Source organism: Amaranthus tricolor, chromosome 17, assembly GCF_026212465.1.
Source record: "Amaranthus tricolor cultivar Red isolate AtriRed21 chromosome 17, ASM2621246v1, whole genome shotgun sequence".
NCBI lineage: Eukaryota > Viridiplantae > Streptophyta > Magnoliopsida > Caryophyllales > Amaranthaceae > Amaranthus > Amaranthus tricolor.
In genome coordinates this window covers 9,266,035-9,281,920 of record NC_080063.1, presented here as the reverse complement: position 1 = coordinate 9,281,920, position 15,886 = coordinate 9,266,035, and the positions used below count along the sequence as shown (strand labels likewise).

Genomic DNA, 15,886 nt, shown 5'->3' with positions numbered 1-15,886 from the left:
TAACGTGAAAGTTGATTAAAATTCTGTAAACCCTAATTTTTCGAAAATGGAAAAAAAACACAAAAAATAGTACCTACGGTCGATGTAGGAAGATGATAGAACTAATTAGTGGTACAAACTTGAAATTTGATGAGTTTAGTTGAAGGATAGAAGTTGATTTTAATGGTGGAAAAAAGAGGGAGATTTTTTAGGTTGATTAAGGAAAAAAAATCGCGTCAAATGAAATGAGGGAGAAGGAAACTGGAAAATTATAAAAGGCATCAGTCGCTGTTAGTAACAGCGACTTATGCGTTTTATTTATTTATTTTTTTGTTCTTTCGCTATTAGTAACAGCGATTTAACCCGAGCCTAAGTTTGGATGTACGAACGCTTATTTTGGGAATTAAGTTTTCACGAAACTTATTTTTGGAATTAAGTTGTCAAATGATCTTATTTTCTTCAAATTTGATGTGCTAGGGCATTATTCAATGACCGTTTGATGCGATATTTTTAGTAGAACGACCTAATTTGTATGATTGTTAACAACACAAACTTAAGATTTGTACCCCTGAACTTTAGAAAGAGTGATTGTTTACAAGTGTTTGGATTGGATCTAGCTCATGAGCTTAAGGTTCGGGTCTGAGTACGTTTCACACTTTTAAGACCCAAATCCGATTCAAATCCACTTTAAAGTCCCTTTTACATTTATTTTTTAAAAATTAAAACTATTATGTGTATTTGTTTATTTGATTAGAAACGTTATTAGTTTATGTAATTTAAAATATAGTTACTATATTTGTACTTTAAAAACTAAAAGACTTGATAAATATTTCGTTTTAGAACTTAAATAGTGGAAATTCGTATATTTAATCTCTCAAATTAGTCTAGTATTTGAGAAAAGTCCTTGTTAATTAAACATATTTAAACAATTTAATACAAATGGAAAAGATTACATGGCTTTTTATATTATTTTAAAAAGAAACATAAAAATAGTTTTAAATTCAGATTCAGACCCTAGACTCCCCAAATCCTAAGGGTTGGGTATAGTCGTCTAGATCCAAATTTTCTGTTCTATAGATCTGGGTCGAATTTAGGTCCAATAAAAATAGGGTATACTCGACACAAATTCGACATATGTTCATCCATCCCTAGGTTGGGAAAGTAATAGCAACTAGCAAGTAGCTGATTTTGCCTGCACTTTGATGCATGTTAGACGGGAGCTTCTGCCTTCAGGGGCTAAATCATATCATTTTACTCTTGGTGTTCAGGGAGCTTTGTATTCAGATAGACACGGACTCAGGGAGTGAGAATCCCGTTCAACAGTAAATCGGAGATTAAGACTAGTGTTGTTCTTTCATCGGTTTTCGATCACGTCTTATCCTGCTAAGGATGAGGATCATATTCTAAAAACAATCTAGAAAATAAAGGAGCCATTTGCATTTGTACTTGAGTCAGTCATTTATCGAGTTTTACATGATATTTCGACTTCATGTGATAAACTGCATACAGAATCAATGCAGCATTACAATTCACCAACAGACTGCACAGCTCAGTCAATATCCCATCCAAAACAAGTTTTCATTCCATTAACAGCATAAATATTCTGATTTAGAAGCTCAATCAGTGCTACTGTCACAAACCTGAGCTAAAGCTAAACGCAAAATGGAGTGACAAAATTAGTTAAAGCCGAATGAAGTCACAGTTAGAGGCTTGGGAAATTCACAAAGATGAAGTCCAAATGTAAACGTAACCTCCATTAGTTGCAGCAGCCAACATCCCCACCTTGCAAGGGTGAGCATCGTATTGATGTGATATGTTTGACATATGAAAGCTTTCCAATGTGTGTATGGCTATTCTGCGATTCACTGACAGGATCTTGATGCGTCTTTTCATTTCACTCGCAAATAGATGCTCATCGTCCCAACCCCAAACAGCTCTGCTCATATCACAATTAAACATGCATCAACAATACACCCTTAGCTTCTAATTCATAAAGGAAACCAATATACGTGTTTGAAGAAATTTATACCTTGGACTTGTGCTCCATCTATTCTTATGTATATGTTCCTTATGTGAACTATCACGAAATTTGTATAAATCCTCAAAATTAGCACCCGAAAGCACATTGATACTGCAACCGACACTGCATAGAAAGATCAAAGACTTACAAAAGCCTGAGCTAAAGGCCTTCATTGGAGGTCTTGACTTTAATCACATATATATGATAATTGAAGCCACCTAGACAAAGCTAAGAAATACCAGTTGTGCGCACCAGCAATAATTTTTGAGGGGCGAGAATAAACAGTTACACTAGTGGTTGAGGCTTTCACAATCACTCTTGTGACGGGTTTGATTCTTACCATTTACAAGATGAATTACTTCCCTCTTCCCCCTTATTTGTTAGATTCTCTAGTCTACTCCAACGATCAAATACCACCATCTATATTTTGGATAAATTGTTAGGAGTATAGAATATTTTCCCAAATCATAGGCTTGATTATAGGAATTATTTTCATATGCATATCTTTTTGTGATCTTTTTGTAATTATCTCAATCTTTTCCATATTGAGATACAATTGTATACGATATAATTGGAGTAATGAAAGGAAGACAGACAAGAGTTTTAGCCAAAATCTTCTCTACATGGTATCAGTGACCAAGGTTGATTAAACCCTAAATCTCGAAACTATCATCTATGACGGGGGATGCTAACAATCCACCACCACCACCATCATCATCCAAAATTGATCCTACTTCACCATATTTTCTCGGACCTCAAGATCGTCCGGGTGATTATATTACTCCGACTCATCTAAAGGGCGATAACTATGACGAATGGACTAGCGACATTCAACTGGCTTTGGAGGCTCGCCGGAAATTTGGGTCTCTCGACGGTACTCTTACCGGACCCATTTCTCCTTGCACCCAATCGAATTGGAACACAATCCAAGCAATGATTATTTTGTGGATTATGAACACGATTGATCCTGAAATTAAAGGGACTCTCTCCAAATATCGTGAGGCAAAGAAGCTATGGGACACATTAAAAACTCGGTTTGCTGTTGTAAATGGACCAAGAATCCAGCAACTCAAGAAATCAATCGCCAAATGCGAGCAAACAAAAACCATGTCGGTGGCCTCGTACTTTGGTAAACTCTCTGCTTTATGGGAGGAATTAAACATTCATGAACCCTTGATTAAATGTACTTGTTCCAATTGTGCTGCTGGTCAATTACATGAACAACGAACAACGAAGGGATGCATCGAGACTTCATCAATTCTTGATGGGTCTTTATTCTGATTATTATAGCCAGGCACGTAGCAATATACTCTCCCAAGATCCGTTGCCCTCCCTTGATCGTGCCTACCAACTGATTGTTCAAGAAGAACGCCTCCGTCCTGCTAAATCAGTCCACGAAGAACAGCAGCCTGAAGCCGTTGGGTTTGCACTCAAGTAAGGCTCTAGACGTAGGTAGGGATGGCAATGGGTATTGGACCCGACCCGGATCCGTGGATCCGTATCCGTTTTCACGGATCTAGGTCCTAAAAAATTGAACCCTTCGGATCCGTATCCGTTAAAATTTCACGGGTCCGGATCCGGATCTGAGAAAAATACCCAGACCCGGACCCGCGGATCTGGAGGACCCTTTATATATATATATATATATATATATATATATATATATATATATATATATATATATATATATATATATATATATTAAATACTCCTATATATTAAAAATACCTAAAACCCTCAGTTCCCTTCCCTTCCCTCACCGCCTCAGTACCTCACCCTCAGTCCCTCACGCAGTTCTGAGTCCTCCTTCTCCCCGTTGTTTCTACGATACACCACTATCGCCCTTAATCTCCACCGCCACCACCCAACGCCAAGAAGCCGATAGCACAGTCACCAACCCACCAACAGCCACGCCTCTTATTCTTTCATTTGGAATCCATGTATGTGGAAGAAATTCAATCCCCATATATGGTAATGAAGAGAAATTAGGTATTGTTTATTTCTCTAATCTCTACTCAATTAATTTGGTGGGTCTGCATGCAATTGGTACTATTTCTTCCTCATTCCTTTATTTTATCAACGAATTACTAATTCCTAATCTTCATTCAAAGATGTCATTGCTAAGTTATTTGATTTTCAAGAACCCTCAATTCGTCTTCACCTTGTTTAATCCAAATTAAGTTTAGGTTTATAAAATGATGATGTCTTTTCTCTAATTTTCCATTGATCACTAAACTTAATCGCTTTGCATTCTCAACACCTCTTAATTTTCCATTGATCAGACAATTTGAGATACTCTTCATTCATTTGTCCATCTTTATAATATTCTTCTTCCCAAAAATATTGAGGTACACACTCACCTTAAATGAATTTCTTTATGTTTAAGTTAATTATATGTGATTTATAATGTTATTTGGAGTGATTGAGTGAATTGGTGAAGAATTATGGGATATTACTTGAATTGTTAGATGATTGTGTGTAGTATGAAATTGATTATAAATGTCAATTATTGGGTTATATATTTAATTAAATTTAATTGCAAATGTGAGTTTCAAGTAAAATAAATTTCTTTGTATTATATACAATACAAGTAAATCACTAAAGTAGTAGTATTGTGCTCATGTTTAATGCTTTGTCTTCTAATATATACAAAAAAAAAAGCAAAAACAAGTCAGACCCGTTTTGGATCCGGATCCGGTACTGGATCCGCAATATTCGCGGGTCCGAATCTGGGTCTTGCAAAACTGGATCCGCGGATCTGGGTCCGGATCTGGATCCTGTTCCTGAAAACGGATCTGGATCCGGGTCCACCTGGACCCGGTCCAGATCCGACCCGTTGCCATCCCTAAACATAGGCAAGACACCTCTTCTGCCGTTGAGGATAAACAAGATAAGTCCCTTCTTTGTTGTACTCATTGCAAGAAGAGGGGGCATGACATTTCCTCCTGTTTTGAGCTTAAAGGCTACCCGGAATGGTGGGCCACTCGCTCTAAGCCCAGCAATGGTCGAGGCTCTTCTCAAGGTAGAGGTCGAGGTCAACCGCCCAAGCCTCAAGCCCAGCAATGCTACTACTGCTGCAGGTCGTGGTGCAGGTACAACGGCCTCCGAGGACTCCTCTTCGGTATTTACAGCAGCTCAATGGAAAGCCCTTGCAGGCTTCATTGGTAATACTACCATTCCTAATAATAGATTGAATGGTAAGTTCGATTATACTTCCTGGATTGTTGACACAGGAGCGTCTAGACATGTCACTTGTCTTGATACGTGGCTATTTGATATTCATTATATCTTCGATTGTCCAGTTGGTCTTCCTAATGGAAAGTCTATTACAGCTACTAAGGAAGGATCAGTTCGCTTGTCCAATAAAATAATCCTTAAAAATGTGCTTTTTGTACCCGATTTACGTTGTAATTTAATTTCAATTTCGCGATTTATTACTGATATGCAATGCACTGTCCAATTTAACTCCTCTATGTGTACTATACAGGGCCAATTGAGGGAGCTGATTGGAACGAGTGTTAGACGGGATGGACTATTTTATTTTGAAGGGTCGCCAGTGGTATAGCATGTTTCGGTGTCTCATGATTCATCTGCCTTAGAGTTATGGCACAAGAGGATGGGTCATCCGTCAGACAGAGTAGTCAAATTACTTCCACCGGTTAATAATTGTAAGGATAGTTTAAATAAAGCATGTGAAATCTGTTTTCGTGCTAAACACCCTAGGGACAAATTTAATTTAAGTGACAATAGAGCTTCTCGTATTTTTGAGAAAATTCATTGTGACTTGTGGGGAGCATATAGGCATCCTTCTTCCTGTGGTGCTAGATATTTTTGACTATTGTGGATGATTACTGTCCTGCTGTTTGGATTTATTTGCGTATTGATAAAACTGAGGTGTTTCACATGTTTATGCGTTTTGTTGTAATGGTTGATCGTCAATTTTCCCAAACAATTAAAATTGTTCAAAGTGACAACGGGCACTGAATTTAATTGTTTGCATGATTATTTTGTTGCTAATGGTATTATTTTACAAACCTTTTGTGTTGGAACACCCCAACAAAATGGGCGAGTTGAACGGAAACATAAAAACATCTTAAATGTGGGGCGGACTTTGCAGTTTCAGGCACACTTACCTGTTTATTTTTGGGGAGTGTGTCTTGGCTGCAGTTCATCTTATTAATTGTACCCCCTCACCTTTACTACAAAACAAAACACCCTACGAACTGTTATTTGGCACTCAACCCTCCTACAATATCATTCGTACCTTTGGTTGTCTTTGCTTTGCCCAAAACCAACAAACAAAGGGAGATAAATTTGCTAGTCGGAGTAGGAAGTGCATCTGTGTGGATTATCCTTTTGGTAAAAAGGGGTGGTATTTGTTTGATCTTGATTTCCAAAAATTTTTTGTTTCCCGAGATGTGAAGTTCTTTGAAGACGTGTTTCCATTTCTTGACCCGAGCTCTTGTAATATAATACCAGAAAATGTTGTTCCTACGAATAATGAAATTAATTTGGGCCTTGATGACATTTATGAGCAAGATTTTCCTTTGACAAACCAAAACACTCAACCTTCCACACAAGCGCACGCTGGCAACCCACCCACTTCTCCTTCCCTTCTCACTGATTCACGCGCTGAAAGTCCGGCGACAACTGGGTCAGCCCAGCCCAATTCCTCTACATTTACTGATCCAGCGTCTAAAGAGGTGTCTTCACCTGATGGGCCTGCATCTTCTTCTGGGCCTCAAGACTCCACAGTCCCATCTCAACCCAATTCAGCTGCCCCCTCAACGGATCAGTCCCCTTCATCCCCTCCTCTGGGCAAAGGTCATCGTCAAAAATGGCCTTCGATGTTATACAAGGACTTTGTTACTCACACAGTTATTACTGATAGTCCATCTCCATCCTCTGACATTTCGTCTCCACAGTCTTCCTCAGGGACGTCCTACCCCATAGCACACTATATAAATTGTGACAAGTTTACATTGCATTATCGTAACTTTATTGCAGCTGTTACCTCGGCTGTGGAGCCTAAATCTTTTAAGGAAGCCATGTCCCATACAGGTTGGAGAGAATCTATGCAACAGGAAATCAGGGCACTTGAAAAGAATGGTACTTGGACAATGGAGGATTTACCCCCTAGGAAGAAGGCTCTTGGATGTCAATTGGTTTACAGAATCAAATATAAATCTGATGGTAGTATTGAACGCTTGAAATCCAGACTCGTTGTTTTTGGTAATCACCAAAAAGAAGGCATTGACTACACAGAAACCTTTGCTCCTGTTGCCAAGATGGTCACCGTTCGTGTTTTTCTTGCTATTGCAGCTTCCAAAAATTGGGAGCTACATCAGATGGATGTTCATAACGCATTTTTACATGGTGATCTTAACGAGGAGGTCTACATGAACTTAGCTCCAGTTTTTGAGTCTTCTTCTCCTAACAAGGTATGTCGTCTTCGTAAGTCTTTATATGGACTTAAACAGGCACCTAGATGTTGGATTGCGAAACTTGTGGTTGAAGGATTATGGATTTTTACAGTCTTATTCGGATTACTCTTTATTCACCTATACAAGGTCAGATGAAATTGAATGTTTTGGTCTACGTAGATGATCTAATTGTTTCTGGCAATGATTATAGTGCTTTACAAACTTTCAAGTCTTATCTCAGCGATTGCTTTCATATGAAGGACCTATGTCCTTTGAAGTACTTTCTTGGTATTGAAGTAGCTCGGAGTTCTGCAGGTCTATTTTTATGCCAGAGAAAATATACCCTCGACATTATTTCTGAAACAGGACTTCTTGGAGCAAAACCGGTTGGGTTTCCTATGGAACAAAACCATTAACTCGGACTTGCTTCTGGTGTCATACTTTCTGATCCCGAGCCATACAGGAGACTTGTTGGGAGACTGATATATCTGGCAGTCGCTCGTCCTGACATTGCATACTCTGTTCTATATTGTCTCAATATGCAGGAACCCCGAACTGATCATTGGGATGTTGCATTAAGAGTTGTTCGTTATCTCAAAGGAACACCAGGTCAAGGTATTCTTTTGAGATCTAATAGTGATCTTACATTACAGGGATGGTGTGACTCTAATTGGACAGCTTGTCCTCTTACTCGTAAGTCTCTTACTGGTTGGCTTGTATTTCTTGGTCATTCTCCTATTTCTTGGAAAAACAAGAAACAAAATACTATCTCTCGTTCCTCCGCAGAAGCCGAATATCGATCAATGGCGGCTATCACTTGTGAATTGAAATGGTTGAAAGTTTTGTTACTTAGCTTGAGTGTGCATCATCCCAAAGCTATTAGATTATTTTGTGATAGTCTATCTGCTTTACACATTGCCAAAAATCCAGTCTTCCATGAGCGTACCAAACATATTGAAGTGGATTGTCACTTTGTTCGCGATGCTATTACAAGTGGTTTAATTGATCCCTCATATTTTCCTACTCATACTCAGTCAGCGGATATCTTTACTAAACCTCTTGGAAAAATGCAATTTGATTTTTTACTGGGCAAGTTCGGCATTTTTAACCCCCATGCTCCAACTTGAGGAGGGGTGTTAGGAGTATAGAATATTTTCCCAAATCATAGGCTTGATTGTAGGAATTATCTTCATATGCATTTCTTTTTGTGATCTTTTTGTAATTATCTCAATCTTTTCCATATTGAGATACAATTGTATACGATATAATTGGAGAAATGAAAGGAAGACAGACAAGAGTTTTAGCCAAAACCTTCTCTACATAAATCACTTGAACATCAATAAAATACTAACCATCAAAAACCTTGTATGTATAAAAGTAATCATATCAAATGGATCAGAGTTCAAGTCTTAAGGCGTGTTTGACAAAATAAATTTTTTAATAATTTTAGCTTATTTAGGTACAATCAGATAGTTAGATGGTCAAACCATAAGTGTTTAAGATCAACTCGTCAAATAAAATCAGTTGGCAAATCAGCCACCCTAATCACCTATCAGCTATCAGCCATTTGCCAAACACACCCTTAGTAAAAGACTTGGTTTATGCGCGTACCTCGACATTGCCAAGCAGCTACCAGATGGGGAAAAATAAGCAGAGAGCACAGTTCGCCCAAGATCAACTGTCTGCAATGCTTTGCAATGGCCATGTTTCACATCCATCTTTCTCAGATCCCACAGACAGGCAAGACCATCTGAAGAACTTGTAGCTATGATGAATGAGTTTGCTGAATTTATATCAATACAATTTATACGTTCTTCATGCAAAGACCAAGAGTTCACAATTTTCCTTCCTCTTTCATCATAAATATTTAAAACTCCTAAACCCTCGCTAACATATATTGAGTTTGCATCATTCGGCTGCTGCGAAATAGAATATAAAGCAGAACCAGAACTGCTTGAGTATACAAGATCAAACTCCTCTCTTTCAATGTTCATTGACCTTATAAGTCCTTCATAACTACTTGTATACACCTGTTTACAGATTAAAACATTAACTAATTCTTCAACAACAATTCAAACTTAAGAAAAGGAATAGAGATCAAACAATGTAGAGGATGGTCTGAAGAACGACGTATAACCAAATTACACTGTCATCTACCATTAAAGATATATACAAACATCAAAGACTTTACGGCCCGTTAATGGGTAAGATATATAGTGTACAATTCATCAGACGTTCCATGACATCACCATGGTGATGAAACTTTGATCATAAAAGAGTTTTTTTATGTACAAATTTCCATTATCATTTAATACCACCTCTCCTAATGACAATGCATTGAAATGAATTTTGTGAGGAATGTGAGATGAAGTTGGACAAGTATGGCCATCAAGGTAACTAAGATTTTTCAACCAAAATTACATTAGTTTTCATTCCCATTATCATCGTATATTACCATCTACCAAATGGGTCGTTAGAGTACTATACCGAACTCTTCTTTACTACCTCATATTTCATGTCAAACTACTTTCTCAAACTAAAATCAAGAGCTTTCTCATCTAAAACTCCCTTTTTCCTCTTTATTACTTCATATTTTCTAGAGAGAGCCTACTTTGAACTTTGAGCTACACTCAATTATCAATAGCAGCTTAGTATAACAGTACAATTGCCAATTTATTTTAGAGAACTTGCATCAAATTCGATAAGGAAATAAGGCTCCCACCTAGGAGGCATTTGAGAATTAAATATATACAACTTCACTCTTGTAATAAGAAAGTGGTAGTTTTCAATTGACCCTTAATTTCTAATATTATATACTACTTCACATAAATCATAAGTGCACATAAGACATGTAATGCGGAATTTAAATTTAGTTTTTGAATACTATTTTTATTTCATACTTAAACTTTAAGTACAATAAAAGCTCCTATATATAACATAACTAAAAAAAACAAACTATCCTAATATAATAGATCGAAGGAGACTAATACTAACAAAAACTAATTTCATGTGAAGACTTATTCTACTTTCCTACACTCTCCCTCAAGTTGAGTGATAGGATCTTCAACACCTAACTTGTATAGAACTTTCCAAAGGAAGATTAATGATCTTGCACTCAAGTTTTTTCTTTATAAAGTACCGATCAACTTCAACAAGTTTTATTCGATCATGTTGGACATGGTTCATCGAGAAGCAAATAGCTACTTTGTTATCACAATATAGGTTGCATACATTTTCTTGTGAAAAACCAAGTTTATTCATTAACTCCCTTATCTATAGAAATTCTGTTATTCCCTTAGCAATTCCTCTAAATTCTGCTTCTGCACTAGATAAAGCACTAGATAAGGCAATTTCCTCCAACTAAAGTAAAATACGCAAAGGTTAATTTTCTTCTATCTCGACAACAACCTAATCTGCATCTATGTATGCAATGAGGACTAAGTGTCCATTCTAACTGAACACAATGCTCCTCCAAATTATTCCTTTTAAAATATCTCAAAATTCTTATAACATAAATCTGTTATGTTTGTGGCATATCCATAAATTTGTTCACTATTCCAACTGCATAAGCAATGTCTGAGGTAAATTAATTTTCCTACCATTCTTTGATATTTTCCTTTTTTAGCCACTTCTGCCCCTTTAATGATCTAGAGCCTGTATTTAGCCATGATCAAAGTTTCCGCAGGTTTACGGTCTTTCATTTCAGTGTCAACAAGGAGATCAAGGATGTACTTTCGCTGATAAATGAAAATACCCTGGTGAAGTCCGAGAATGTCAATCCCAAGAAAGTAATTTGGTCTTCCAAGATCTTTCATATCAAATACCCATTTTTTTATGAGTTCACTAATCTCTTCTTTGTCATCTCCTGTTATGATCATGTAATCTACATAAATAAACAAACAGGTGAGCAAGTTGCATCTTTTCTTCAGAAACAAAGTAAGGTTTGAGTTATTCTAATGATACCCAAATTTCTTCATTGCAAATAGTGAATTTTCCGAACCAAGCTCTAGGAGACTGCCTAAGGCCATACAAAGCCCTTTTTGGCCTGCATTCTTCACCATCTGTAAAACCATGAGTAAATCTAGGAAGACCTTCTATATAGACCTTTTCTTTGATTTTAATGGAGAAAGACGTTTTTAACGTCAAACTTATGCGGGGGCTATCTTTATTAGCAGCTATAGAGTATATAACCCAAATATTATCAATCTTTGCTACAAGAAAGAAAGCATATGAATAGTCAACTCTATTAACTCTAGGTGTATCCTTTTGCTACTAGTTGAACCTTGTGTCATTCAATTGTACCATCTGTGCTGTATTTAATTGTAAACACCCATCTACACCCACCAAATTCATCTTTCATGGAAGCTTTCCATTTTGCATTATCCAAAGCTTCTTTTAGTGTTTCAAAACCCCTAAAGTGTAAAGAGCGGAATTGAAAGTCATAGCAATAAATTTCCTGTATTTGGCCGACTCGCAGGATACCTTGACCATTGAGTCTCAAATTCTAGATCATACCTTTTGGGTGTAGTCCTCTAGTACTTCTTGGTGGGAATTGGTAACGTGCAGAGACTTCCTTGGCGGAAGTGAAAACAGACTCCTGATGGTACAGGAGGGTTAGCAATAGATTCATCCTGAAGTATAGGAGGGTAAGCAATGTACTCTTCCTGAAGAATGGGAGGGTTAGTTTGGTGACTTTGATCCTCAATAACATGACTTAGCTCAATAGTGTCAGACAAGGTAGGAGAAGTAGAGGCAGATTCTGGTTGTACCAATGCTTTAGAAATTATCTCGATGATATTGCCTACTTGTTATGTTGGATCTTGACTCAACATTTTTGGATATGTCAATCAAGTTAAATCCTCACTAGATTTCTCCGTCTGAAATCGAAGGTCGTTGTAGTGGTAGATCGTATCAAAGAAATCATAGTTTATGGTGATATACATACGATTATTAACAGGATCATGACATTGATACCCATTTTGATTGACCCCATATCCCAAAAAAATACATTTGACAGTCTGAGGTTTAATTTGTTTTGTTCCTTATTGGGAAGAAGAACATACGCAATACATCCAAAGGTTCTAGGGGGAGAAAATGGGATAATAGAACATGTATAATAGAGTTTTTTTGGGTCGTGAAAAATTCTAGAAACTTGTAGGTTTTTACAAGATAGGTTAAAGTCTTGTAGGTTTTGTGGGTTTTGATTCTTTCTTTTCCTCTCTCCTAGTTTTTCTCTCTTCCGCCATATTTTCATTACTTGATGAAAGGTTGAGTTTATAAAGATTGAGTTTCAATTTAATGGTTAGTGAGAGATCAATAATGATTTTGAATCTCCTTCTCCCCTTAATAGCCATTTTTAATGATTAGCCAATGTGCATTTTGATATTTCTAGATCTTGTAGCTATTTGTTTATTTGGTTAAAAAGACCAATTTTTGGTGATATTTTGATTACTTGAATTGATTTATTGGTGTTGAACCATTAAGGTTACAACAAAATGAGATTTTTGATAGAACAATTTTCAATCTTTTCATGTATAAAGTTTGTTTTTTTTTTATTTTATTTTATTTTTTTTTTAAAGATAATAAAAGTAAAAAAAAATGGTTATTTACCATTCACCGGATTAATACATTAACTCTTGATACCATACATACATGTAATGCGGAATTAAAATTTAGGTTTTGAACTTGTAATTCATACTTAGGGGTGTTTGGTATGGGAATGTAGAATGTAATGGAAAGGATAATAATAAAGAGGAGTAAGGGTATGGATTAAAGTTATATGGTGTTTGGTATGAAAATATAAGGGAAACACTTAATTGATCATAGAAAGGGAATTTGTTACTTGACATAAATGGGTGGTAACAAAGTAAGGGTATCCATTACCCTCAAGAAAGGGATTGAATTAACCTAATATCATACCAAACAAATATGTGTAGTAATGCTAATTGAATCCCTTACTTAGTATTAAAAAGTTCATACCAAACACCCCCTTAAACTTTAAGTACAATGAAAGCTCCTATATATAACATAACTAGGAAAAACAAACTATCCAATATTATGGTTCTAAGAAGACTAATACTAATGTCTAACAATAATTGATTTCATGTGAATACTTATTTAACTTTCCTACAATTGTAAAGGTTATTTTAGTAAACTACTCCATTTGTTCCTTAAAAAAGTTCTCATAAGTATTGTTCACGAGAATCAAAAAAATTAAAATCTTTTAGATAGTAGATATATTATTTTATTCAATAATAAATATGATGCAGAAAAAGTAGAGACCATAAACATTAAAAAAATATTAAAAGAAAGTTAGTGGGAAAAAATATGGAGACCACAACAACAAAAAATGGTTTTTATAAGGTTAGTAGAAAATATGTAGGACATAAGCAATATAAAATGTTAAAATGAAGTTAATGAAGATACGTGGAGACCATAAACATTATTAAAATATTAAAATGAAAAAGAACAAGAATTCTTAAAATATTAAATTATCAAAATAAGAAAATTCTTCACCCAAAATAATAAATGAAAATTTCTTTAAAAGGAGGGATTATATAAGAAATTTATACTTGAACCATAATGGCTAAAAACAAATGTAAATTGAAGAAATAGTATATAGAAACATCTTAAATGACATACTTTATATAATCCATGAAGACTGTCTTATTATATTTTGTGTAATTCCCAATAATGGGAAATGGAGACCATAACTTTCATGATAAAATTATATCAAACCATTTAACCCAAAATCCTAAATTTTTTTGAATAAATTGCAAATTTTAAAAATAAATTAGCAAGCGAATTATGGAACAAGACTTTGAAGAGAAAAACCATTATTCTAAGTTTTAAGTTCTAAAAGTGCAAATCTGATCAAATCAGACTGAAATCCGTGTGAACAACTAAGCCCAAGTAAGATGCAATAAAACTGCAATTCACAATCAAAATGAAACGTTTTTTAAAGTCAAAATGATTACCTTAGATAAGGAAAATGGGTGCACAGAAATCCCAGAGATGGCTGCATGATGTGGTTGGTAAACATAAATTCCGTCACCAACCTCACTTCTTTGACTAACATCCCAAAACCCCAATTCACCTTTCCTATTTCCCACCACAACAATGTCCAAATCCGAACTTGGAAGGAACCGAACAGCAAGTATGTTTTCAGATAAAACTCGCGCTACATTCTGTGGTTCCAATTTAAATGACTTGCAATCAATATTTTTCTCAGCTTTTATCCTCTGAATCTGAGAAGTACCCAATGGAGTGTCATTTTCTGTATGACAGGTAAATTTATGGACAAGCTTCTGATAAGAACATTCCCCTTTGTAGACATCACTCATTGAAACAGGCCCAACATTTGGAGTATTGATTGAGGGTACAAGAGATTCATTGTAGTGATGGGGTAATCCATCAAAATGAGGAGGAATACCTTGTGTCCGGAAGGAACGCCTAATTACCACTGAACCTTCTGCTACCTTCGGTCTTTTCTGGTATTTCCTAACATTTTCTCTTCTGTAAACAATTTTACATGACAATGAATAACTACCCATTTTTAAAATGAGGTACAAAAAACATATTCGGAGAAAAAAACAGAAAATTGAAAATCAAACAACAACAAAAATTGGGGAAAGTGAGAAATTTCAAATTGTTAGCGGAATTTCCAAAAGCTTTCACAAAAAAGGTAATATTGTATGAATGAATGAATGCAGAAAATTGAAAAATCAGAACAACTACAAAAATTAGGGAAAGAGAGAAATTTCAAATTGTTAGTGGAATATCCTCAAAGATTCACTAGAGTTAAATTTTAGTGCTCAATCATGAATGAATGCAGAATGAATAAGAATGAAAGCAGCAAAAATGAATGAAAAGAAAAGAGAGATAGGAAGAGACCTGAGACGCTTGGAGAGAGAAGAGAGGTCGGAAAGATGAGAATGGATGGAGAGAGAAGCCATCATTTCACCATTACGTTTTATATTTTCTAACCTCCTGCGTTCATAATCTGACATTGTAGCTTCCATCGCCATTGTCAGGAGAAGAAAAGGTTTATGGAAGCTGGAAGAGCCGAAGGGAAGGATTTATGCGAACTGGCTATTCTTCTTTTCCCGCCTATTTATTCTTACAAGTTAAAAAAATAATTAAAGTTGAAAAAACTGGAGATGCGGGGGATCGAACCCCGTGCCTCTCGCATGCAAAGCGAGCGCTCTACCATTTGAGCTACATCCCCATTTTGAAAATTTGGGGCAAGTAAAATAAAAAATATGTGTCCGGCTACGTAATTCGCTGATTCTTTATACATGATATCATGATTGGTTAAAATTTTATGTGATTAACTAAAATTTTGCAGTATAATTTTCTACTAGTGTATTTTCATTATTTTATCTATTTTTTAGTATAATTTTCTAAATTGTACATTTGTATATAACAATGTAGTTGAAATAATTATGATTTATTGCATCCATTA

The 15,886-nt window shown here is 35.7% G+C and overlaps 1 protein-coding gene and 1 non-coding gene across 2 annotated transcripts; both read right to left on the bottom strand.

Annotated features, from left to right (window-relative positions):
• Positions 1-15,498, bottom strand: LOC130803496 (uncharacterized). The gene is made up of 5 exons (XM_057667612.1): positions 15,316-15,498; positions 14,400-14,937; positions 9,034-9,452; positions 2,009-2,122; positions 1-1,915 (listed from the first exon to the last, which is right to left on the bottom strand). The coding sequence occupies exons 1-5, from the start codon at positions 15,447-15,449 to the stop codon at positions 1,699-1,701; spliced, it is 1,422 nt and encodes a 473-aa protein (XP_057523595.1). The 5' UTR covers positions 15,450-15,498; the 3' UTR covers positions 1-1,698.
• A 78-nt stretch (positions 15,499-15,576) lies between these two features.
• On the bottom strand, positions 15,577-15,649 carry TRNAA-UGC (transfer RNA alanine (anticodon UGC)). The gene has a single exon. It is a non-coding gene; the product is annotated as a tRNA-Ala (tRNA).
• Positions 15,650-15,886: the final 237 nt, after the last annotated feature.